A 25747-nucleotide genomic window follows, 5' to 3' on the forward strand; every position below is an offset into this window, starting at 1 on the left:
TAATACTGGCAGAGGCTGGCTCTGTGGTGCAGCTGCCATGCTTTGAAAGCAGTCTGCAGTAGGCATGAAATTTCAACTATCAGGGCCTGCACAGCTGGAATTATGAAGAGTGCACCTCTGGGGTTAGGGGCGCCAGGTATAGGGTAGTAATAGGGTTACATAGCCAATGACATTTGATCCATCTGGAGGGAGAGGAGAAATTTCCCCTCTTACTTTTGGTGATTCCAGTGGGCAAGCAGTCTGTGATGAGCTGTCCTCTGACTCCACCTGTTGCCCTCTGTCCCCTTCCATTCTTGGACCTGAGGCCACAGGTTTTGTGAGTTGTTCAAGCATGGTCCCCAAGAACCACTTAGATGTGATGTATCAGTTCACAAGATTTTGAATGTGTGTGGTCAACTGTTACTGGCAAAAATTCAGTTACATGATAGAGCACATGTATGCACGTTCAGGTACATGACAGGAGCGTCTGGACAAGGCTGTGGCTCACTTCCCTCAGGACAGTGAGCAGCTCTGCTATGAACAACTGCCAACAATATGACATGCAGAGCTTTTGAGCTTGGAATGCAAAAGATGTCACCACTGTTTATACCTACTGTAAACAGTAAGGCATCAACAGCCCCATGTCACATATTATACAAGCCAAAGCTGTGGTAATTGCAGCTGATACAAATTCTTCCTGTTTAGCTATGCCAATATTTTCTTCCTTGGTGTCAATTGAACATAGTTCAGATCTTATGGAGGTTGCATGTACTTTTTCTCCAAGGCAGGGTCATGGTGTTTTTTTCAAGGCTATGAGTCATGTTTGGCCATTCTGTATCTCTGAAGCTCAACCAAAAAGATCCAACGTACAGTCTGTGGAGCACAGAGGTGGAGTTATAAATCCCTCATTCTGAAATGGATTAAACTGAGCCTGTAATATGTACAGTGATTGTGGTTTGACAGGAATCACATGGCATGTCATAGCAGTTTTACAGGAACTTCAGGCAGACTTGCTGTTCCTAGAATGATATTTATATAAACAAGTCTGCAGCTCTTCAAAGATGAAGCAGTCCTGTGAGTCAGTGAATTTTCAATTGTATCAATGTCAAATGAAAAAGAGTCTAGCAGAACGGAACCGACGGTAACACAGACTGCAGCTATGCACAAGACTGCTGCAATTACAGAATACAGTGCAAAACTTCAGAAATGATTATAAATGGAAGTGCAGAATGTACAGAACTTTCAGAATATATTCAGGAATGTTATGAATTAAGCATTCCAAGAGGATGTCCTAGATGACAAAAAGAACAGGGAAAAAATAATATATATACAACAGGTATAACTCTGGTTCCTTATTTATGGAATCATGGTGAAGAACTTCCTCCTCATGCCCAGCCTGAATCTCCCCACCTCCAGCTTCATTCCATTCCCCCTAGTCCTATCACTACCTGAGATCCTGAGAAGTCCTTCCCCAGCCTTCCTGTAGGCCCCCTTCAGATACTGGAAGGCCACAATTAGGTCACCTCGGAGCCTTCTCTTCTCCAGACTGAACAATCCCAACTCCTTCAGTCTGTCCTGATAGGAGAGGTGATCCAGCCCTCTGATCATCCTTGTGGCCCTCGTGGTAAGGCCCTGGAATGGGTTGTCCAGGGAGGTGGTTGAGGCTGGATGAGGCTCTGGCCAGCCTGATCTAGTGTGGGGTGTCCCTGCCCATGGCAGGGGGGTTGGAACTAGATGATCCTTGTGGTCCTTTCCAACCCTGACTGATACTATGATAATTTTTGAGGTTACAATCTGTGCAAACTATTCTTTTCCTCCTTCAGGAGTTTCTCACATTTAAGCAAGAGGTGAATTGGTATGGAAGATGAGGTCTATTTGTCTTCTTTTGTCAGGCTGCCTTTGCAGGGGACATTATATACAGGCTAGCTGTTCCTGACTCAGCACTTTTGGAAGTAGAGATATTCTCTGCAAGTTAAAATAAATGCCTCCTTTGGAAAATTATTTTCAGTGCCAGAAACTTATATTACCAATTGGCTGAATCAAACCAGCATGACACAGCCTAAATGAAGGGACCCAGAATAAACTCAGTGCATTATCAATCATGCTACTTCAGGAAAGAGTCTTTAAAGGATCTCCTGAAGATGATACTTTCATTGTCTGTTTTCTGAAGTTCTGGAAAAAATAGTGGTTGAAAATTTATTGCACTATTTTATTCACTGGATTAATGAAAATGCTTAATCAACTTTGTTTTGAACTGCATTTGGCCATCCAACTGTAGAGATACAGAATGGTACAGAGAAAGAAGAAAAAAAATCATCCCTAAATACTAAGAAGTTATTTCAGTGTAGGGCTTCTTTCATTTCAGTCTCTTTTCCCTTCAAAAATGCTTTGAAATGAAGTTTTGGGGAGGTTTTGCCACAAAAGGAAATGCTTCAGAAATGCTAGCCCATGGTAAAATCCATTGTTTACAAAACAATGTGTGTTTACTAATAAATCTCTTCACTTGGTGGGGAGCGAGTGGATTTCAGCAGTGAAACAGTGTTAGGTTTTCAGAACAATATTGACAATAAGGCAAGAAGTTTTTATGGTGTGATCAACAGTCAGATGTTTATTCTCCTGGTAATTCAGCATTCCTTACTACAGTGCTGTGAAGTAGTATGGCCTAAGGGTCTGATTACTGACTAAACAGTTTCTGTCTTCTAAGTTGGTTAGATTTTTTGCATAGGTTTGGGCCCAGTAACTTCCATTTGGTCAGCTGTTATTTTCCTTTCCTTGACCAGCAACAGGCAGAGAATCCATGGGTTTTTTCCTCAGTAATTTGATGATCATGCTTCATTTCCCTAATTTTAGAGACCTCTTTCAACTTTCACACATAAGTTTTCCTCTGCTTTTTAATAGGAATTATTCCTGTTGGAATAATATTCCCCATTGAAAGTTCGTGTGTTCTGCATGGAAAATATTCCTCAGTTTTCCTTTTGATGCATTAATCAGGTAAAGCTTTTCATGCTTTCTGATTTTAAGCATCTCCCTCTTGTTTCAATTACTTTTGCCACACCATGCCATTTTTTTTTCAGCATTTTGAAATGTGTATACCACACCTCTCACTATTACTGATATTTGGAGGCAGTGTTAGGTTACAGTATCACAGTATCACTAAGGTTGGAAAGGACCTCGAGGATCATCAAGTCCAACCTATCAACACTGACCATGACTAGACCATGGCACCAAGTGCCACGTCCAATCCCCTCTTGAACGCCTCCAGGGACGGTGACTCCACCACCTCCCTGGGCAGCACATTCCAATGCCGAATGACTCGCTCGGTGAAGAACTTTCTCCTCACCTCGAGTCTGAACCTCCCCTGGTGCAGCTTGAGACTGTGTCCCCTTGTTCTGGTGCTGGTTGCCTGGGAGAAGAGGCCAACCCCTTCCTGGATACAACCACCTTTCAGGTAGTTGTAGAGGGCAATGAGGTCACCCCTGAGCCTCCTCTTCTCCAGGCTAAACAATCCCAGGTCCCTCAGCCTCTCCTCATAGGGCTTGTGTTCAAGGCCTCTCCCCAGCCTTGTTGCCCTTTTCTGGACACGTTCAAGTGTTTCAATGTCCTTCTCAAACTGAGGGGGCCAGAACTGGACACAGTACTCAAGGTGTGGCCTAACCAATGCAGAGTCCAGGGGCACAATGACTTCCCTGCTCCTGCTGGCCACACTATTCCTAATGCAGGCCAGGATGCCATTGGCCCTCCTGGCCACCTGGGCACACTGTTGGCTCATATTCAGGTGGCAGTATTCAGCTCTTGTTTTTTGACAAGGTCCCTGAGATATCTGAGGTTTTAATTCTTGTTTTTTTTCTGTTATATATTTCTAATTGAAAAAACCCCAACCAACCAAACCATAAAACCAACCAACCACCACTTCATGTTTTATCAATGCTTCCTCCCCACCGTGAGCAAGATTTTGGGCTTAACAGGCCCTCACTATTACCACAGGAAACTCTGCTTTTGTGCCTGAATAAAAGTAATCAGCTCAGAAAGTGGATAGGTTGTCATGGGAAAACTTGCATTATTTCGGCGTGTTTCTTCTTTTTCACTGGAGAAATGCATTTCCTATCAAGTCTGTTTTACTTGCATCTCTTACAGAAAGAAACTCAGGGCAGCAGCGAGATGAGTAAGACTGTCAGTACGTGTTACTCTGAAGAGCCACTCTTTCAGTTAATTTTTTAAGTTAATATGTAGTAGTGTCCTCTGTCTCTGTTCTCTGGTGGGCAAAAAGCCAGGTTTATTCTAACTAGAGCCGTTTAGTAACATGAGGAGAAAATGGGGTCATTAGTGTCTCAGAAGAGAAGGACCGTTGCTATCATGCTATGTTAATGCAAAAGGCTGCTTTCAGAAACAAAGATGCTTGAAGCAAGATATGCATTAAAGCTCCTACAGGGAGCAATAGAAAATGCCAAAGTTCACCTCTTCCTTTGGCATGGCTACATCCTTCAAATGTGTATTTATATTTAAAGAAGGGAAGCCGGGTGATGTCCATATAGCATTGTTCATGCAGCTGCTCTTACACGCTACACAGATTTTACTAGTTCATTCCATCTTTGTATCTCACAGTGGTGAGATACAGCGGTGCATAAACTATCCAAGTGGCTTATTCCAGATTTCAGAGTAATCAGTGAGAATATCCACTCGAAACAATTGCATGTCTTGGCATTCAGAATTATTTTGTAATACATGGGATGAGGCTCCATTAGCATTGTATGAGAGTTTCTTACTGCTAAACTAGCCCTTGAAGCCTGGGGCATTTCTGTAGGGTACCTTTTCAGCTATACTCAGTTAATGTTGTTTTTTAAGTAACGAATAACCAGAATGCAGTGAATCCAAAGTTTAGTAGTCATGAGGTGTTGGGTGACAGGTTGGACTTGATGATCTTTGAGGTCTCTTCCAACCTTACTGATTTTATGATTCAAAGAGTTTAACATCAACAACACATTTGCAATAAAAATAATTCTTAAGCCCCTCCTGTAATTTACCAGCTGGAAGAGTTCATTGTCAGGTGCTTTCCTGGTCCTCTTTCCTGCCTTGTTTGTGTTTTTTGTGTTCACAGTCTCAGGCTATGTCAGGGGAGGTTCAGGCTGGATGTTAGGAAGAAGTTCTATACAGAGAGAGTGATTGCCTATTGGAATGGGCTGCCCAAGGAGGTGGTGGAGTCTCCGTCACTGGAGGTGTTCAGGAGGAGACTTGATGGGGTGCTTGGTGCCATGGGTTAGTTGTTTAGGTGGGTTGGATTGGTTGATGGGTTGGACGCAATGATCTTGAAGGTCTCTTCCAACCTGGTTTGGTTTATTCTAAATAGAGGTTTAACAGGAGCACAATGAGTTCCCTCATTTCTCTTTAACATTCATTCTTTCCACTGTGGACTCAATTTCTCCTCAGGATCAGTGTGTACCTCTGGAAGCCTCTGTGTTGAAACAATGCTGAAAACTGTCTTGACCATACACACAGCAGCTGAGTAATACAGAGTAAATCTTCTCAAGTTTATTGCTCAGTTCCCAACACATCCTGCACTTGTCACATTTTAAAATAATTTTTTTCAGGCTGAATTTTGTTGAAAAGAGTTTCTGTGGCCTCCTGTAATACTTTTGTGCAATCAAATATGCAATGCTATGAACAGAGCTGTATATATGTTTTGTAGAGGCAGCAAAACCCCTAAAAAGAAAGAAAAAAGGAGAGAGAGAAAGCAAAGATAGAAAACTAAGAAACCTGAGTGACAGCTGAAAATAACCCAATTTCTCCAAGCTAAATTCATCCCTTAGTGCAGAATATTTGTTAATAAAGTAAAAGATATTACTTCAGAGGAATATGTATTTTTCATAGATTGTTGACAAGATGTTCCTTCTAAGTTTTGATCTGAGATTTCCAGCTGGACACAACTTGCAAAGAAGATTCTCATTTGTCCTGAGAAGGAGATTCAGATAAGACACAGGACACAATGCCAGGGGGTTCAGTTAGGATACACAACTTAAACAAAATTAGAGGCCAAAGGTAGGTGAGTAGATGAAAACATGCTCTAATGAAAGGACTTAGGAAGATGATGTGGGTCTACCATAACATGGACCATTTGGTCTTAATTTAGCTGGCAGTAGGTGTTTTAGATGCCTCAGAGAGGAGACAGCTCTAAGCTTTCAGCTGGTGGGGTTCTCAGCAGGCAAGGGCACCATTATTCCTGTCCCAACATGTAACTGCTTCTGTGGTGTGTTGTGCAAGTCATGATGCTGACATATGTGATTCACCCTTAGAATGAGAAGGGAAATGTATTTGTAACACAGATTATATAATTCTGATGTAGTGGGACTCATCTCCAAGTTTAGAGATGCACCATCCTAGAATAATTCACCTGGACTCTGGCTGGAAGGTCATGGCTTTCCCATAGCTTCTGTGTCATAGCTACCAGTCCTATGCAGGCATCTTGGATATTGGAAGGGTGTGGTCCTAAGTGCTGATGCTTGAATGAGTGAGTTGTGTTCTTTCTATCTAATGGGTTGATATAGGAGGGGAAGATGTTTGCGACTCAAGAACTACTGGATGCAAAGCTGTTTTGTAGTTGAGTTTAAGACAAACTTGTGATAAACTGCTTTTAGGAGTGAGCAGTTTGTTGAAATGGAAATGAGCATCACAACAAGGGAAGGGATAGAAAGCTGTTCAGTCATAAATGTTTAATGAGACTGCCAATAGTCTAAACAAATTATTAATGTCACTGTTGCCAGCACAGGAACGCTGACCTTGTGTGAAATCACGTTTTCAAAACAATTACAAACACAAAAAGCATAAACTATGTGTATGGATTCGAACTTCACATCTGCTGCATGAGAAGTGGTTTAGTGCTATGAAAATGAGCTGATTTTCTATCAGAGGAAAAGCTCTTTGTGACGTGGCTATTAGAGCTGCTTCTCGGATCCGCTCATGCTTTCATTCCTTTTTTATGCTCCCATAACTGACCATTTTTCCACTTAGTTATTGTCATAGTTTTACAGACCTTCCTTTTATCTAGCAAGCAATGTTTAGAATAATTTCTTACTGATGAGCTCCTGAATAGCAGATTACATCTACTTTTTAGTTATGTACATTTTTTCAGCCTATACTGTATAGGCTGCACACTGTATTAAACTAGCATAGAATCACAGGACAAGGGGCAATGAATATAAACTGCAGCATAGGAGGTTCCACCTCAACATGAGGAGGAACTTTTACACTGTGAGGGTTGCAGAGCAATGGAACAGGCTCCCCAGAGAGGTTGTGGAGTCTCCTTTCCTGGAGACTTTCAAGACCCACCAGGATGCATTCCTGTAAAACCTGTGCTAGATTCCATAGTCCTATGGGGGGTTGGACTAGATAATCTCTGGAGGTCACTTCCAACCCCTAACATCCTGTGATCCTGTAATTCTCAAAAATACTCTATGTGGGTCTAATTCTGCTCATCTGACAATACAGGCTTTTGAGTTGAGAGGCAGTGATGAGGCCAGTGCTTCCTATTGCTACAAATGCTGTCTTTAGCTATAAAAATGCTTTGGCACAACCAAGATCTTAGGCAAAAATAAAATCACCTTGATAAATACCTGAATATGGCAATCAGAATGGAATATAGTACTTCTGATGTTTAGCTTCCAGAAAAGAATAATTCCACTTAACAATTTATGACATGTACACAAGAGCATTCATATTCCACATTTAGTTCAACTTACTAAATGCATTACAATAAAAACAAACAAACACAGCAGTTACAGGCAAGAAGGACAGAGCTAAGGTTAGAGAAGTTGTCCTAGTTCCTTGCATTTACTCTGAGGGGGTTTTTAATATATCTTCATGTCACTTTTAGGCAAGTGAGAAGGGATCATAGTATCAGTCAGGGTTGGAAGGGAGTGCAAGGATCATCTAGTTCCAACCCCCCAGCCATGGGCAGGGACACCCCACACTAGGTCAGGCTGGCCAGAGCCTTGTCCAGCCTGCTCTTAAACACCTGCAGGGACAGTGCCCCAACCACCTCCCTGGACAACCCACTCCAGGGCTTCACCACTCTCATGGTGAAGAACCTCCTCCTCACCTCCAGCCTGAATCTCCCCACCTCCAGCTTCATTCCATTCCCCCTAGTCCTATCACTACCTGAGATCTTGAGAAGTCCCTCCCCAGCCTTCCTGTAGGCCCTCTTCAGATACTGGAAGGCCACAATTAGGTCACCTTGGAGCCTTATTTCTCCAGACTGAACAGCCCCAACTCCTTCAGTCTGTCCTCATAGGAGAAGTGCTCCAGTCCTCTGATCATCCTTGTGGCCCTTCTCTGGACATGTTCCAGCACGTCCATATCCCTCTTGTAACAAGGGCTCCAGGACTGGATGCAGTACTCCAGGTGGGGTCTCACCAGAGCTGAGTAGAGGAGGAGAATCACCTCCCTCGACCTGCTGGCCATACTTCTCTTGGTGCATCTCAGTCGAGGCAATCCCAGGCACAAATCCAGGCTGGGCAGTGGCTGGCTGGAAAGCAGCCCTGAGGAGAGAGACTTGGGGGTGCTGGTGGACGAGAAGCTCAACAGGAGCTCTCAGTGCGCACTTGCAGCCCGGAAAGCCAATCAGATCCTGGGCTGCATTTTCTCCTGCTAAAGAACTCTGGAAGCAGTTGTTGCTCAGTAAATATGTCTATCATTTTAATCATTTAATTGGAATGGAAATGGGTTGCTTTCATAAATAAGGTATCCCCACTTCTCTATTTAAAGTGTATTGCTATGTCTCGTACCAGACAATGAAGCAACACTGCCTGGAGGGAGGATGGTAAATTGTGTATGTTCAGAGTGGCTGTGCCTTTGCTCTTTGTTTTTTTCAGAGCAAGCTATTGTTTGCTACGTTTAGTGCCCCAAATTCCCAGATATAGCTGGGCTCCATTTTGTTACCTCTGATGCATACTGAAAAGAGTTATTGGCCTGAGGAACTTCAAAGTATTTGTAAGCCTTGTAAAAATAACTTTTTTTCTCAGTGTGAAGGATAAACAGATACATCTATCCACAATGCAGTTGGTTTTGGTTGGGTTTTTTGGGGTGTTTTATTTGTGTGTGTGTGTGTGTTTGTTGTTTGGGTTGGGTATTTTGCTTTGCAAAATAAAAGACAGAAGCATCTGTTCCTGTTTAAAATATCATCAAGGAGTGTAGTTACTAATTAGAAGATGCTACAGAAAACATCCATGTAATTTGAATTGTATTAGATTTTGGCAACTGCAAAGTAAATTACCTTCCCAGCAGACTGCTCACATTTCTCTCCTTCTTAGCTTTTCACTGATTTCAAGATGTTTTTCTGGAAAAAAAAAATTAATATCATTATTGGCAGGCTCTATAAATGGCTACTCCTTCCACAGCTGCTGGGAATCACAGCCACTTCCAGCCCTTTCCATTGCTTTTGCTGGTAGCTTTCCGGCAGCTGAAGTATCCTTGTCTGTTATTTTCTATTACTAGGCTCTAGAAACACTGAAGCTCATCACAATGTTTTCTGAATTTATGAGGCAAATTACTTATCCCTCTTGTCCTGAGGCTCTGGCGTCTGACCTAAAACAAATCCCAGAGACTTGTGAAGTGACTGCCCTCAAATTTATTTCAGCTGCTTGTCTGAGCTTCTACTTCTGCCTCCTGCTCAGTAAGTCAATCATTTGTCTCAGATGCTGCTCACAGATTTCCCAAGCAGCAAAATGAATTTTCATGGACAAAGCAGGAACAAAACGAGTCCAGAGAAGAGCAACAAAGTTGGTGAGGGGTTTGGAACACAAGTCCTACAAGGAAAGACTGAGGGAGCTGGGGTTGCTCAGCCTGGAGAAGAGGACGCTCAGGGGTGACCTTATTGCTCTCTACAACTACCTGAAGGGAGGTTGTAGACAGGCGGATGATGGTCTTTTCTCCTAGGCACCCAGTACCAGAACAAGAGGACCCAGGCTGCACCAGGGGAGGTTCAGGTTGGATGTTAGGAAGAAGTTCTATACAGAGAGAGTGATTGCCCATTGGAATGGGCTGCCCAAGGAGGTGGTGGAGTCGCCGTCATTGGAGGTGTTCAGGAGGAGACTTGATGGGGTGCTTGGTGCCATGGGTTAGCTGTTTGGGTGGGTTGGATTGGTTGATGGGTTGGACGCGATGATCTTGAAGGTCTCTTCCAACCTGGTTTGGTTTATACTATTCTATCCAGAATGTAACTGAAGTAGGCTGCAACTTTTGCATGAAACATCCCTGGGAACACTGTAGAGATATCTTATTTGTTGCAAATTGTTTCCTTACTGCTTCTTTGCCCAAGCAATTAACAAATGCTTGTTCTTAGTTGTTTTTCTTTGGAAGGGACCTGGAATTACTGAGTTGAAGTCTCTTTTATCAAAACAGACTTCAGTAGGCACAAATGTCTTTCACCAGTTGTCTCTTTCTGTGTTTAAAGTCTCCAGGCTGCTTATTTAGAACCTAGTAGCAGACCTTTTAGTGTAAAAAAAAATCATCTGCTCCAATCAGTACTAAATGGTGGCTGTATTTAATAAATCAGTGCCTGATTTTGACCTTGCCTATATATAAAAGAAAATTTAGAGTAAAATTGTGAAGAATACCACTGGAAAGAATTGGTCTTCATTCTGGAGATGTGAATATTTCTCCATGCTAACCATTTATACTCTTTCATATACTGTACTCACATTTAGTAGTAGGATGGAAAAGACTCTGAACTTGAACTAGCTCTAATTATATATAGTGACTTGAAATTTAGCCAAAGACGAATTCTCTCTCTTATCAGTATTTAATTTCTTCAGAATGCATGAAGATCCTACTGCTTATGTAGGTGCTTCACCTAGCATCTGGATTGCAAAGCTGTCTGACTTTGAGCCCACAGTGTGCTCAGGTGGCCAAGAAGGCCAAAAGCATCCTGGGCTGTATCAAGAATAGTCTGATAAGCAGGACCAGGGAATTGATTACTCCCTTGTACTCAGTACTGGTGAGGCCACACCTTGAGCAGCATGTTCAGTTTTGGGGCCCTCACTGGAAAAAAAAGACACCAAGGTGCTGGAGCAGGTCCAAAGAAGGGCAATGAAGCTACTCAAGGGTCTGGAGAATGGGCCTTCTGAGGAGCAGCTGAGGGAGCTGGGGTTGTTTCATTTGCAGCAAAGGAGGCTGAAGGGAAGACTTTATCACTCTGTACAACTCCCTGGATATTGGAAAAAAGCTTCTTCACTGAAAGGGTTCTCAAACACTGAGACAGGCTTCCCAGGGAGGTTGCTGAATCCCTGTCCCTGGAGATTTTCAAGAGATGCACAGGTTTGGTGTTTAGGGACAGAGTTTGGTACCAGATGTGACAGAATTAATGGTTGGACTTGATTTTAAAGTGGTTCTTGGGGATGTTTTATGGCACCTCTACTTACTGAAGCATATTAGTGAATTTTTAAATGTAATTCTGAACAAAATATGAAAACCATGGGAGTGACCAGGTTTACCAAAAGTGTACACCATATATATGCAGAGAGCAAGGATTTTGCAACTCATTTATTCATACATAATGTGCTGGTGCAAACATCTTAGCACCTGCTGGTGGCAGCAGACAGGGTAGGATCCACCCTTCTCCAGTGACTTATGAAGCAAGTTACATCTTAAGATCCTATTTGGGCTACTATAATTATTTCTGCCCTGGTCCATTTCTAGGCAAATTCTCTGTGCTAGCCAAGTCTTGGAACATGATGTTACATGTACCTTTTACATCAGGAGGAAAAACACTAAAGTCAAATGAACAACCATGACTGTCTGTACATTCTTATTGTGCAAAATGAGTGTTGTAATGGGGCAATCATAGAATCAACCAGGTTGGAAAAGACCTCAGAGATCATCAAGTCTAACCTATTACCTAATACTTAACACCTCATGACAACTAAACGATGGCTTCAAGTGCCATGTCCAATCCTTTTTTGAACACCTAAGTCAACAAAGACAATCCTTTCTAAGTTATTTGGGTCCAAGAATCTGGACAAGAAATACCCAAACCCGTTTATTCCCTTGCAAAAGCAGCTTTTGTAGCTGGAGACTGCCATCCTTCTCTTCTTTACCAGCCCACAGATGACTGTAAAAATCAAATCACATTTTGTAGTTCAGGTGGTCCAGTTCTGTGATAATTGCTCTTCTATTGAATGTAGGGCAGGACCCATTGTGTAAGGTAAGCTTTAAGAGGGACTTTTGGGAGCATTGCAAAGTGATCTCTTCACCATCATCATCTGTGTGTCTCACAGAAAATTTTCTGTGTTTGGGTTACCCTTTGGTCCATTATCATAGAGCCACTTGCACAAGAGTCAAAATCATTGGGGGTGGTAGGAAAAAAGAAAGAAGGTACCCAGAGCTAGGGCTTCTGTTCAGACTACTTCTTTCCTGTAGAGGAACTCTAAGCTTTAAATTTACAACCTTTTCTTACTAAACCTACTCCCACATAGACAGCACTGATGCTTCAAACCATATCAGGTTGGACTCGATGATCTTTGAGGTCTCTTCCAACCTTGGTGATACTGTGATCATCCAGGATTCCTGTGCCATTTCTTAAGTACAGTTGAAACAAGACCTAGTCCACCTTAATTAGCCTTAGAATGTAGGCAGGTGACTGCCATGATAACAAAACACCATTTATGAACAATGAAAACCTCCTCATTGTTTTATAGATGATGCTGAACAGTACTGATTTTCCCTGCCTCTACTTGCCTTTATGAAGTAAATTAGAGGTGATTTAAAATCCAGATTAGTAGTCAGCCAAGCCTAATCATGATTTTGTTGTCTCACAATTTAAAAGATGTTTCACAACATCTCTTTGGAGAAAAAAAAAAAAAACAACTGGAGCAAGGGTGCAACCCTCTTCCAAGAATAAATTTTTTTTTGCATCCTTCACCATTTGACTTTTGTAGTTGGTGAAGGAAAATTTAGTTATGATTGCAAATGATTTGCTCAGTACTGGTATTAGAAGGAAAAAAATGGCTTTATCCCAGGAGCTGAAAAATAAATTACCTAAACTCACAGAACTAGAAGTGAAACCAACCACTCTCTCTAGTTGAAGAACTGGCATATGAAAGTTGGCACTGTGTGTGACTTCAAGGTACTGCTGATATTCTGGAGTAAAATTAGGCTAACAAAAGCCTAAGGAAATGTAGGGCCCTTAGCTAATAAAGGATGTTGAAGTAACGATGAATCAATACAAAGCAGCTAATTTGCCCATTTTCATGCTAATGTTTTCACGTCATCTCCCAGACACTGTTTATTACTGCAGGGCAAACCTGTGCTGAGTCACCAAAACCCAGGAAACACAACTGCTCATCCCAGGATGTTTGATTCTCTGAACACTTTCCTCTACACTTGTGGCACTGCACAGGGGCTGTCCGTGTTGTAGTGTAGATTTTGTTTTATGATGTATCTCCTAGCAGTTGACCAAGGGATCATTTACAGCTAGTCTCACTGATTTTTCATAAGTGAGAACATAAAATGGTTTGAGCTGGGAGAGTATAAATTTTACTCACTGTTTCAGGCAAGACTTCACTATCCATTACAGTGTTTAGGTTTTCACTCAATCATGGATGACATATTTTCCTTAGTAGAGTATTCCTTTCCCTGCGTGGTGGCTTTCCAGGCTGTGTGACAATTCCAATACCGAATTAATTTCATAGGAACAATTAAAGATAGGTGGGGGGTTTTGTTTGTTTATTTATTTAATTATGGAGTTTCTCTGGGTTTTTGAGGTCCATTTTTGAGAATTAAATGAATAGTTTACTTGACAGACAGGTGGCCACATAGTGGTTATGGCTGATTTTAACAATATGTGACAGTAAGAAAAATTAGAGCTCATTAACATTCACTCAACCCAATGTCTGCACTGCTGATCAATGCTTGGACTACTGTATGGCTTAACATGCATAATGAATCGCTGTTTGACAGGAACCAACTGCTGCTGGAGGGAAACGTGGATGATCTGATAGCTGACAGAGTGAATACAGCCTGCACTTTATAAATAGGGAGAATGTAAATAGTTGGGGAGCAGAATGAGTGTGAGAAGTCTTTCAAGGCTTGTAGTGACTGCTGAATTATATGATGGTTGACACACACATTCTGTATTTTGCATAAAAGCATTAGCATCTGATTGAGTGGAAAACCAGGGGAAAGTGAGATTGTCTATGTGATTAGTGGAAGGTAATCAGCCATCTGTTAGGCATAATGCACTTATTAAAGATGAAGATAGAAAGCATATGTGTGCATGTGCTTACACAGGATCTCTCACCTTTATACAAGTATCCATGAAAACACAGAACTGTATATAAAGAACTAATACAAGGCAGGAAGTCCCAAATAAATAAATTAGTCTCAATTAATCCATTTCTTTTTTCTCCCACCAGAAAGAGTATAAGCTTGTAGCTATGTTGTATAGTTCCTAAACGGAATGAAGCTGGAGGTGGGGAGATTCAGGCTGGATGTGAGGAGGAGGTTCTTCACCATGAGAGTGGTGAAGTTCTGGAATGGGTTGTCCAGGGAGGTGGTTGAGGCCCTGTCCCTGGAGGTGTTTAAACCCAGGCTGGATGAGGCTCTGGCCAGGCTGATCTAGTGTGGGGTGTCCCTGCCCATGGCAGGGGGGTTGGAACTAGATGATCCTTGTGGTCCCTTCCAACCCTGACTGATACTATGATACTATGAAATGTGTCCTTTCAGCAAAGGTAGATTCAGAAGAGACAGAAACAAATAATTAGTGGTATTTCTAAAACAATGGCATCACAATGCTCTCCTCCTGATTATGCTGGTGAAACTAAGGCCATGCCCTGAAAATATTGAGAGGCGTACTTTTTATTGATCAGGGCATTTGAAGTGGTATTTTCAGCTCTTCACTTGAAAATTATTATTAGTAATAATAATAATAATAATAGTAGTAGTAGTAGTAGTAGTAATAGCAGCAGTAGTAATCTAGTTTATACAGCTGTTCCAGGTACAGAAAGGGTTTGGTTTAGAAGAAAGCTAGAATTTGATGCAGCATTGCTTGCCTAACCTAAACCTGTCATTGATTTTACCGGAATTTTGTGATGCAGAAAACAAGACTCTGCTTAGCTTTTCATATTTATAAAGAACTTTGGATAGATGTTCCACTTAAAAGGAGATTAATCACTTATGGTTTTTTTATTATAGTTTAAAAATTATTTCTGCACAGTAGTGTATGAAGAGCAGATTTTAAACTGCATTCTATCTTAACACGTGTTTTAATGCTCATTATAATGGCTTATGATTCAGCAAGGCTTACATCTCGGTTCTGCAGAAACAAAATACTCCAGAGATATAATGAATAGAACAGAATAGAATAGAATAGAATTCACAGCTCAGCATTTAAAATCAGTCACTTAAAATTTCAAATACCACCATCACAGAATCATAGAATGCACTGGGCAGGAAGGGCCCTCTAGAGGTATGTAACTCAGAGCATCTATTTAGCAAATGTTTCAATCCACTAGGTAACAGCTTGGTGTATGAAATATTGTTCTTAAATACACTGTAAAAAATATTTTGGTTAATTTTTTTTTCCCTCTGAAATGTATCGTGTGTCACTGTTGGTACACTGTGCACATACTGGACCTGCTGAAGAAGCCCTTCCATGCCCCGTCTTGCTGTTTGTACCTTCCCTGTTTCAGTGTAAAATATCCTAAATATCGGAAAGAGTATCATAGTATCATAGTATCAGTCAGGGTTGGAAGGGATCACAAGGATCATCCAGTTCCAACCCCCCTGCCATGGGCAGGGACACCCCACACTAGAGCAGGCTGGCCAGAGCCTTATCCAGCCTGGTCTTAAACACGTCCAGGGACGGGCCCTCAACCACCTCCCTGGACAACCCATTCCAGGGCTTCACCACTCTCATGGTGAAGAACCTCCTCCTCACATCCAGCCTGTATATCAGGAGGATGACAGGTGAAAGTGTTTATACAAGAGAGAAGTGGAGAGCAGCTAACTGATCATCTTAAGATGGTATCTTAACAAAACTTTATGAATGCAGTCCTCTGCAAGGCCAACAAATCATGGAACGTGGTCAGTAATCAAAAAAAGTCAGTAACTAGCACCTGGTCAGCAATCCAAGAAGCAGAACCTACTCCTGATCAAAAATGTTCTGGCCAATTTTAAAACCCCCAAATTGCTTGAAGTAGGTATGTATATCAGATATGCTCTTGCTTCCAGGCCTTGTTGTTTGCTCTTCAGCATTTCTACATTAGAACTTAGTGAAAGCACCTCTGTGGCCGAGATTTTCCTGCTTTCCTTTCATATCCGAAGCATGAGGGTTACTGAAGCTTGCACTCTCAGCGCCTTGCCAGCGCGTTGCATAGGGCAGCGGAGGCGTGCCAGGGGAATTATGTTGCTTTGCCACAGTTGCGGAGGTGCTGGGGGAGGGGTATTGGGGTGGAGCTTTCTGCTTCTCCAGGGATTTTCGGAGCGCTCCCGGGAGTGCGCCGCTTCAGCGCCCGTTTTCTCTGGAAAAGGCAGCAGAACGTTTCCGCTTTCCTTTCTCGCAGCACGGCTGGATGATGGTGCCTTTGTATTTTGCTGAGAAACTGTTTAACGCATCTGTGTCCTAGCTGCAACAGTTTCTCCTTCCAACACTTGTAAGCTTTTTAAAGCTTTCCGTAACCTTACTAATTAGTACCCACAGTGTGTTTGATGATCTTTGTAGGAATTTAGTTTTTAAGAGTGTGAAAAGAATGATCTATTTGAGAGCTCCTCTAGACATTCTTATTTGAAGTGTTGCAACTGGCGGTCTGGCGGAAAGAAAAGGATTCAGAGGACTTGACTTTAAGAGCGACTAGGATTAAGCAGACATTAGCTGTAACGCTGGACAGCTGGTATATAGTCAAGCACATAGTAGCAAAAAAGAGGTCAGCAGGTTCCTAATGCTTGCTAATTGCAGACTCAGTGTATCAGAGCTAGAGCTATGCTCTGCATGCTGCATGCAACAGCTTTTGTTTGCTTCTGCAGGAGCATGTTTCAATTTCTCTTTGTTAATTGAGCTGAGTCATGTTGGAAGACTCTCTTAGCGAGCCAGGGTGGGTTTTCTTGTGTGGGAAAAGCTACTAAGAAAGTACTGCACTTCCTGCATTTCTGTAACATTTAGTGGTTCAGGACTGCTGGTAGGAATGTTTAATTTATTAATGATAAACATGCAGGGATTAGGACATAGGCTTCACCAAAATTTAATTGTTCAGGAGGAAGTAATATAAAGAGCACATTTAAAGAGATAAGATAGTTCTGGCTGTTAGAACAGTTGATTTATATGCTTTAAAGTGGGCCATTGTCAGCAGTATCTAAGATTAAAAAGATTTTAGAAGTCAGTGATTTGTCTGGCAGTGTATTTTGAATATGTACAGCAGCAGTTTAAGCTGAAAAATGGGCAGTGAAAAGACACAGACTCGAACAAATACTCAGCATCCTGAAAGTTAATTTGATACAGTCTTGCTGCAGAGCTTTTTATTTGACCCTGTTTAATTCTGAAGTACTCCAAAATCAGACTAAAAGAATTGGAACTGGTACAGCAGGCACTGAGAATGATTGGAGCCTCCTTTCATTCCCTTTTCTTGATTGCACGGATAGAAAATTTTGTTCTGAAGTGCCAAATTAATATTTACTAGTTTACTATAAGTTTTAAATATGGATTTGTGGGAGTGATAGACATGCAAAAGATAACTAAGGAGTGGCAGAACAGGAAATAAAATCAAATTAACATTAATGCAATTCTCCCCCCCCCCCCCCCCCCCCCCCACTATGATAAACAGACTGATGTTTGGATACTTCTTTGGTACTCTCATTGCCTACAAGAGTAGTATCTGGATACTAGGACTCCACTTGAACCATTTAGATATATAATTCAGTACTCACAATGTAGCTGATGCACTGGTTTCTGCACTCTTAAAGCTATTATATTAAAAGCTAAAATGTAGTCTTTTCTGAAAAGATAGTCAAAGTGTAAAACCTTGGAATGTTGCCCAAGTTAGCAGATGCATAACCGAGTTATCTGCAGCCTTAGCACTATGGAAAAGGAATACAAATGAAAGTTAAGAGACTGTAGCTTATGTCATTCTAATAAGCACTAGTTAAAGCTGGTTTTACTTTGTTTCAAAAGGACCTAATCTTCCTAATTCTCTTGATGTAGACTTACTGAACATAGCTTAGGGCTGCAAAGTATTGAAGAAGCAAGTAAGTACTAGTACGAGATTTAGTGAAGTTGTAGGTCAAAGGCAGGCATGTATCGAATTTGGGTCTCTCCAAAAGTAGGTAGAAAATCCCTCCTACTAAGTGAGCATTTTCATATTGCTTTAGGCAGTGTGTTCCAAATGAGAAATATGCTGGTAATCAGGGTATTCCCCCCCCAATCATAAGTTTTACAGCAGCCTTCTGTATTACATACAGCTAGAATGTACAGAGAAAGAGTGAGGTACAAAGTAAAATTACTGGAGGTGGAGAGATTCAGGCTGGATGTGAGGAGGAAGTTCTTCCCCATGAGAGTGGTGAAGCCCTGGAATGGGTTGTCCAGGGACGTGGTTGAGGGCCCCATCCCTGGAGGTGTTTAAGCCCAGGATGGATGAGGCTCTGGCCAGCCTGATGTAGTGTGGGGTGTCCCTGCCCATGGCAGGGGGGTTGGAACTAGATGATCCTTGTGGTCCCTTCCAACCCTGACTGATACTATGATACTATGGTACTTACTTTCTCCAGTGAACATTGTAAGTGTATACTGATGGCACAGCTTTTGGGCTTTAATAAAGCCAGTCTCATAAAATTATGTTTTAATTTTAGGCACATGTTTTGACATGTTGAATTCTTATGTCTAAGTTTTGATAGAGTTGTTGCTTATTGCAACACTTCTTAAGCTAACAATACTGTCAGGTTTCAAACTTCAAAACTTAAATCTCATTGCTGTCTACAACTACCCAAAAGGATGTTGCAGAGAGGCTGGTGCTGGTCTCTTCTCACGGGTAATTAGTGATAGGACAAGAGGGAATGGCCTCAAGGTGTGACTGGGTAGGTTTAGACTGGACATTAGGAACTTTTTTTTTCACAGCAAGAGTGGTCAGGCATTGGAATGTGCTGCCCAGGGAGGTGGTTGAGTCACCAACCGTGGATGTTTAAAGTTGTTTTGGATGTGGTGCCTGGGGATATGGTTTAGGGGTGAACCTTGTAGAGCAGGGTTATCAGTTGGACTTGGTCACTCTGAGGATCTTTTCCAGCCTGAATGTTTCTGTGGTTCTGTGATCTGCCTATAAATCAAACAGGTATCCTGAAGAGCTGCTTCAAGTTCGCCTTCAAAATTTTTGTTGCACATGACCAGTAGTTGAGTGGACAGTTGGGAAATTTGAATAAAACTTGAGGTAGTTTGTGTTCAGTCACACAATTCAGGCAAAGAATACGTTCTAATCTGTGCTGGTTTAGAGACAGTAACTTGTAGAGGTCAGTAAAGTTCTGCTGGCTTTCTCAACGCCCAGTTTCTGTTGCAGTTGTAGAGAATCACCCTGTGTTCTCCACCCATGAAAGCTGTCATTTCCGAGAGGATTGTCTGCAGTGAAATGTAGTGCTTGCTTGTTTTCTCTAAAAAACCAAACCTTGTTTGTTCAAAACAACAAAGTTAATAAAAAAAAAAAAAACCCCAAAACTGCATATTCTTGGACCTCTAGTGTAGATTTTTCAGGATAAGAAATTCATTTAGAAGGACAGCTCCTCTCAGCCATTGCCATATGCTCTTTGTGAAGTACTTTGCAAAATTTGGCCTCGTAACAGCTGTCTCTTTTATTTTTATCTTTGCAGCTACCTTGGTTAGAATTATGGTTTAGATTTGCCCATGTTAGCCATGGATGTAGTAGCTTTGTCTCCCATGAGGACACAAGAACTGGATCCCATGTCGTCTGATGCATCTCCCATGCTCGTAAACATGACTCCTACAGCGGAACAAGACGGGGAAGCGGATGTCATGAAGGAGCTCGATTCTGGCCAGCAGTATGAAAAGCCTCCTCCTCTACACACTGGGGCTGATTGGAAGATTGTTCTGCACTTGCCAGAAATTGAGACCTGGCTTAGGATGACATCTGAAAGAGTCAGGGATCTGACCTACTCTGTCCAGCAGGATTCGGATAGCAAGCATGTGGATGTGCATCTGGTGCAGCTGAAGGTAGGATGAATTTCATATTGCAGACTGTTCAGTGAAGATGCTTTGCTCAACTGTGCTACTAGTAAAGAAAAGGGCTTTTCATAACTCCTATGTTGTGTGGAAGCCTGTGCTAAAAAGTGAATAAATCCTTTTTCAGGGAGATAACAGAAATCCTATCATTCCCAGATTTTTTGCAACATTGCTGCACCAGGGGAAGTTCAGGCTGGAGGTCAGGAGGAAGTTTTACACAGAGAGAGTGATTGCCCATTTGAATGGACTGCCCGGGGAGGTGGTGGAATCGCCGTCACTGGAGGTGTTCAGGAGGAGACTTGACAGGGTGCTAGGTTACATGGGTTAGTTGATTAGGTGGTGTTGGGTGATAGGTTGGATGTGATGATCTTGAAGGTCTCTTCCAACCTGGTTTATTTTGTTTTGTTCTGTTCTATTCTATTCTATTCTATTCTATTCTATTCTATTCTATTCTATTCTATTCTATTCTATTCTATTCTATTCTATTCTATTCTTAACTCATCACTTAATTCAACAGCCATAACCATAGTGATGAACATGTTCACACCCCAACACCAGCTAATACATCACTAACAGTAATCTGACCAGACACCTCGAAGGGCCCAGAAATATTCTCTTTCATTTTAATGGGCTTCAGAAAAAAAAAAGGGGAGGGGTGTGTGTGTGTGGAGGGGTGGGGCTTGGCTGACCCCCTGTCGGGCTGTGCAGCCATCCAACATGACCTGGACAGCCTGGAAAGCTGGGTGCAGGCAAACCTCATGAAGTTTAATAAGGGTAAGTGCAGGGTTCTACATGTGGGGAGGAATAACAGCAGGCACCAGTACAGGTTAGGGACTGCCCTGCTGGAAAGCAGCTCCATGGAGAAAACCTTGGAGTGCTGGTGAACAGCAAGTTCTCCATGGAACAACAATGTGCCCTTGTGGCCAAGAGAGCCAATGGTATCCTGCGGTGCATCAAGAAGGGTATGTCCAGCAGGTGTATGGAAGTTCTTCTACCTCTCTGCTCTGCCCTGGTGAGACCACACCTGGAATACTGCATCCAGCATTGGGCTCCCCGGTACAAGAAAGATAGAGAACTGCTGGAGAGAATCCAACAGAGAGCTAGAAGGATGATTAGGGGATTTGAGCATCTCCCCTCTGAAGAGAGACTGAGATCCTTGGGAGTGTTTAGTCTTGAGAAGACTGAGAGGGGATCCCATCAATGTGTATCAATATTGGAGGGGTGGGTGTCAAGTGGAGGGGGCCAAGCTCTTTTCAGTGGTGCACAGTAATAAGACAAGGAGCAACAGGTACAAGCTTGAACACAGAAGATTTCACCTCAACGTGAGGAGAAAGTTCTTTCTTGTGAGGGTGATGGAGCACTGGAACAAGCTGCCCAGAGAGGTTATGGAGTCTCCTTCTCTGGAGACTTTCAAAACCCATCTGGATGCATTCCTGTGTGGACTGTCCTAAGTGCTCCTGCTTTGGCGGGGCGGGGGTGGGGGGTGGGGGGTAAACTCGATGATCTCTTCCAACCTCTAATATACTGTGAGATGTCCCAGTGAGCATGGCCACTCATCTGAAAACTAAGCAAGTTTCAGAGGCAAGAAGGTAGAAAGGTGGTCTAATTTCTGACCTTTCTGTCATGTAAGGGTTATGTTGAAAATTGAACTCAGGTGGGACTATGTAAATGTGTGGGGTTTGTTTTGGTTTTCTGGCATGAGAAATATGAAATAGTGAGAAATATGTAATAAGATTTGAATAGCCCCAGCCAGTAAAGGAACATTTCTTTTTCTCTCTTTCCCTTTTTTCCCCTTCCCTCCTCCTCCCCTCTCCACCCCACCCCCCCCCACCCCACCCCCCCCCGCTTTGTTTACCCAGAACAAAAACCTGCTAGGCAAATCTGTTTTGAGTAAAAGAGCAACTCACAAGGATCTTTAAAGAACTCTCTCTGTCTTGGTCCCAGATTTAAATTTTGGTGTTGAATATTTAAAGACATTAAGGAAATTGGAAGTGAAATTCAAATGAATCCTGTCTGGAACTCTGTGTGTGTGTTTGCATGGCTTGGTTTCTGTAGCACATGAAGCATGCTTTTGAAGGCAGCAGTCTCCAAAAATAGCAGGCAGCAGGCAAATGTTATCTCCTCAGACTGAACTGTCTTCAGAGTTGCATTCTGAGGCCTGTTTATGTGAACACAGTCTTCCTTCAGACTCAGTGCAATGGCATTTTATTTGTGTTTATTTTAGGACTGGAGCTGTAAGCTATCCTAAAACACAAGTCTAGCATTAAGCACAGAGCAATTGTCCTGTAACCAGTCTTAACCAAATCGAGCTGATCTGAAGTATTTCCTGCTCATCAGTTTTTCTGGACAATGTGGGGTAGAGATTGCTGGCTTTTGACAAGAAAAAAAGGACTATGCCCACAGTATGCTCCTAGGAGGGTTTTAGCAAATACACCTAAAAGGGATTTCTGCAGGTAGATATAACAAATGCTGCTGGGTTTGGTTGCCAGTTCTGCCCTGGAATTGCTTGTGGCCACACTGGTGCAGGGCTAAGCTGAAACTAAAGGGCTGTAGAGTTTGTGGGATGGTATTTGCACACAGGTTTGGGCTGGCTTTGAGCACAAGCAGAACTGCTTATGAAATGAGGATATTCTGTAGACATAACTCACTCTCATACAGCCAGTAAAATTTCTTGTTTCCAAATGGAGGTTGGTGAATGAATAACATATCCCATGATTTACTCCTTTTTGGAGTTGATTTGTGAAGTTGCAAGAGTTAACAGCAGCCCAGAAAAATGTAGTTTCCTAATAGTTTTTTTGCATGGAAGCAATTACTGTAGCACCTAGGGATTTTTTTATTGCGGGGAAAGGGAAGACTAAGAAGAAATCTGTTTCATGAAACTGAGAAAAAAATCTGTTTCATGAACTGGAAAAAGAAAAAAAAGAAGAACATAAAGCAATCTCAATTATCTGCAGTTGTCTGGACTGCCAGCCTGGGAGGGACCTGTCACTGAGATTGTCATAGAATCAATAAGGTTGGAAAAGACCTCAAAGATCATCAAGTTCAACCTGTCACCCAACACCTCATGACTACTAGACCATGGCACTAAGTGCCACGTCCAACCCCTCTTGAACACCTCCAAGGATGGTGACTCCAGCACCTCCCTGGGCAGCACATTTCAATGGCTAACAACTCTCTCTGTGAAGAACTTTCTCCTCACCTCGAGCCTAAACTTCCCCTGGCACAGCTTGAGACTGTGTCCCCTTGTTCTGGTGCTGGTTGCCTGGGAGAAGAGACCAACCCCTACCTGGCTACAACCTCCTTTCAGGTAGCTGTAGACAGCAATAAGGTCACCCCTGAGCCTCCTCTTCAGGCTGAACAATCCCAGCTCCCTCAGCCTCTCCTTGTAGGGCTTGTGCTTGAGACCTCTCCCCAGCCTTGTTGCCCTTCTCTGGACACGTTCCAAGTGTCTCGATGTCCTTCATGAATGGAGGGACCCAGAACTAGATGCAGTACTCAAGGTGTGGCCTAACCAGTGCTGAGTACACAATGACTTCCCTGCTCCTGCTGGCCACACTATTTCTGATGCAGGCCAGGATGCCCTTGGCCTTCTTGGCCACCTGGGCACACTGCTGGCTCATGTTCGGTCAGCTATCCATCTGTAACCCCAGGTCCCTTCTGTTTGGCTGCTCTCCAGCCACTCTGACCCCGGCCTGTAGCTCTGCATGGGGTTGTTGTGGCCAAAGTGCATGCTCTTGCATTATAAAACGTAATGAGAATCAGCTAAGCAAAAAAAAAAAAAACCCAAATGCATAGCTAGATCCTATTTTTTTGGTGTTTGTTTGTTTGATTTCTTCTGTGCTCTGATAATTCTTAAGGAGTACTTTCCAGCTTCTCTGGGTCCTTCTGGAACTGTGCCCAGGCTGGACAGAAGGCTCAGTGTGAGTCTTCACCATGCTGAGTAAACTGGAGAAAGCATTTAACATGTCTTTGAGACAACCCACAGTGGGTTGGTATTTTTTTCAGAAGAGCAGGAGATGGTTGATTGGTGTTCAGCTTGTTGTGACTCCCAAACTCCATGGGTTTTTCACTTTCCTCTTATCCATTTTGTCTGTGAAATTTTACATGTAGGATTTTGCCTATTTCCATAACCGAACTTTTTTTGTTCCCTGTCTCCCATTTCTCAGTTCCAAATCTGTCTTCTGCTTATGTTCAAAGTATCTCCCCGCTCCAGCACACACATTGTTACCTGCAAGTTTAAGGTTTCTCTCTGCTCCCTTGTGCAAATCATAAAGAGACAAATGCATGCCACAGACTCAGGATAAGAGTCTCCCATGTATGACTTTCTGAATAGCATTTAAAAACTGCAAATGTTACCAGTGAGGTAATATATTTCGTTTTCTCATAGTCTGTTTTTCTTCACCCAGGAGAGGTCCAGTTCCATTTTCATGCAGCTTTCTATTCATTTTGAATGCTTAAAAACTGATTTCCTTCCTCTGGTTGTTGGTTGGCTTCTGGTGACAGAGCTGGTTTGAGTGTCCTGTGCCACAGCACACTTTTTATGATGTTTCATGCAAAAATTGCTCAGCAAGTAGTTTCAACTCTTTCTCTTGTGGATGTCTGCTAGTATCCCTGTTGCAGATCTGTCTCTTTCTGTCATCAAGAACTTGTTTCTTTTTTATGGCTTGATCCCTGGGGATTTTGGTGTTTGCTGCCAGTCTCTTTTCATGTTAATTGACTTAGGGCTGTACTAGCCACCACTAATCCTTTCAAAATACTCGCTTCTCTCACTTCTGCCCTGCCCTGTTCTCAGAGCTAGCCACACAGCATGACTGGGAGGCTTGTCTTGTGTCATCCCTTAGGAAATTTCCTGGAAAGCTCAGCCTCACCTGAGTGCTTCAGCAGCTTAGATGCATGAATCATAACTCACTGGGATCCAGAATGCCTTGTTTTAGTCATTCACCTGGTCATCGCTCCTAACTCAATCCCTGCTAAGATACATTTACATCTTTTTAACACATTCTGTGTAACTGTTGCCAATTGCAGATATGTGCAAATGGGACCAAAGGGTTTTTAGTTGCGTTCTCCTTGTACTTAAATCCTGGATAAGAGAAGACTGTAAGGAATTATAAAAGCAAGGTAATAAAGGACATTAGTTTCTAATATATCTGCAGTTAGATAGGTTATTGTTCTTGTCATTTCCTTAGAGGAGCTGTGAAAAAGTGTAAAACCAGGGTACTGGAGGTGTCTTCCTCATCCCCTCCTCTTGAATTCAGTGGGCTTTTATTGATTGAATAATATGAGGGATCGGTGGTTTCATTGAATAAACACTGAAGGCTGGATCAAATTACTTTTCTGAGTACTTTTCAGCATTTATTTTTTAATCTATCAGTTCCTCTTAAGAGCAGAAATAAATACTTGGTGTTGTGGGGTTTTGTTGTTATTATTTGCATGGTTGCAGTTGTTATTTGCATGGTTTTGTGGATTAGGTGGTGCTGGATGATAGGTTGGATGCGATGATCTTGAAGGTCTCTTCCAACCTGGTTTGGCCTATTCTTCTCTCTTCTTCTCTTCTCTCTTCTTCTCTCTTCTTCT

General features: G+C 42.4%; 1 protein-coding gene across 1 annotated transcript in view; it reads left to right on the forward strand.

The window, feature by feature from the left end:
- The window catches only part of AKAP6 (A-kinase anchoring protein 6), a 301656-nt gene that overhangs the window by 32353 nt on the left and 243556 nt on the right, over positions 1–25747 (forward strand). Inside the window, exon 2 of the mRNA XM_068160348.1 lies at positions 19804–20164. Coding sequence (XP_068016449.1) covers positions 19838–20164 — 327 coding nt within the window. The 5' untranslated portion in view covers positions 19804–19837. The remainder of the gene's footprint in view (positions 1–19803; positions 20165–25747) is intronic.

This window comes from Melanerpes formicivorus, unplaced genomic scaffold (genome assembly GCF_026170545.1).
Source record: "Melanerpes formicivorus ecotype bairdi unplaced genomic scaffold, bMelFor1.0.p_v2 SCAF_49, whole genome shotgun sequence".
NCBI classification, from domain to species: Eukaryota; Metazoa; Chordata; class Aves; order Piciformes; family Picidae; genus Melanerpes; species Melanerpes formicivorus.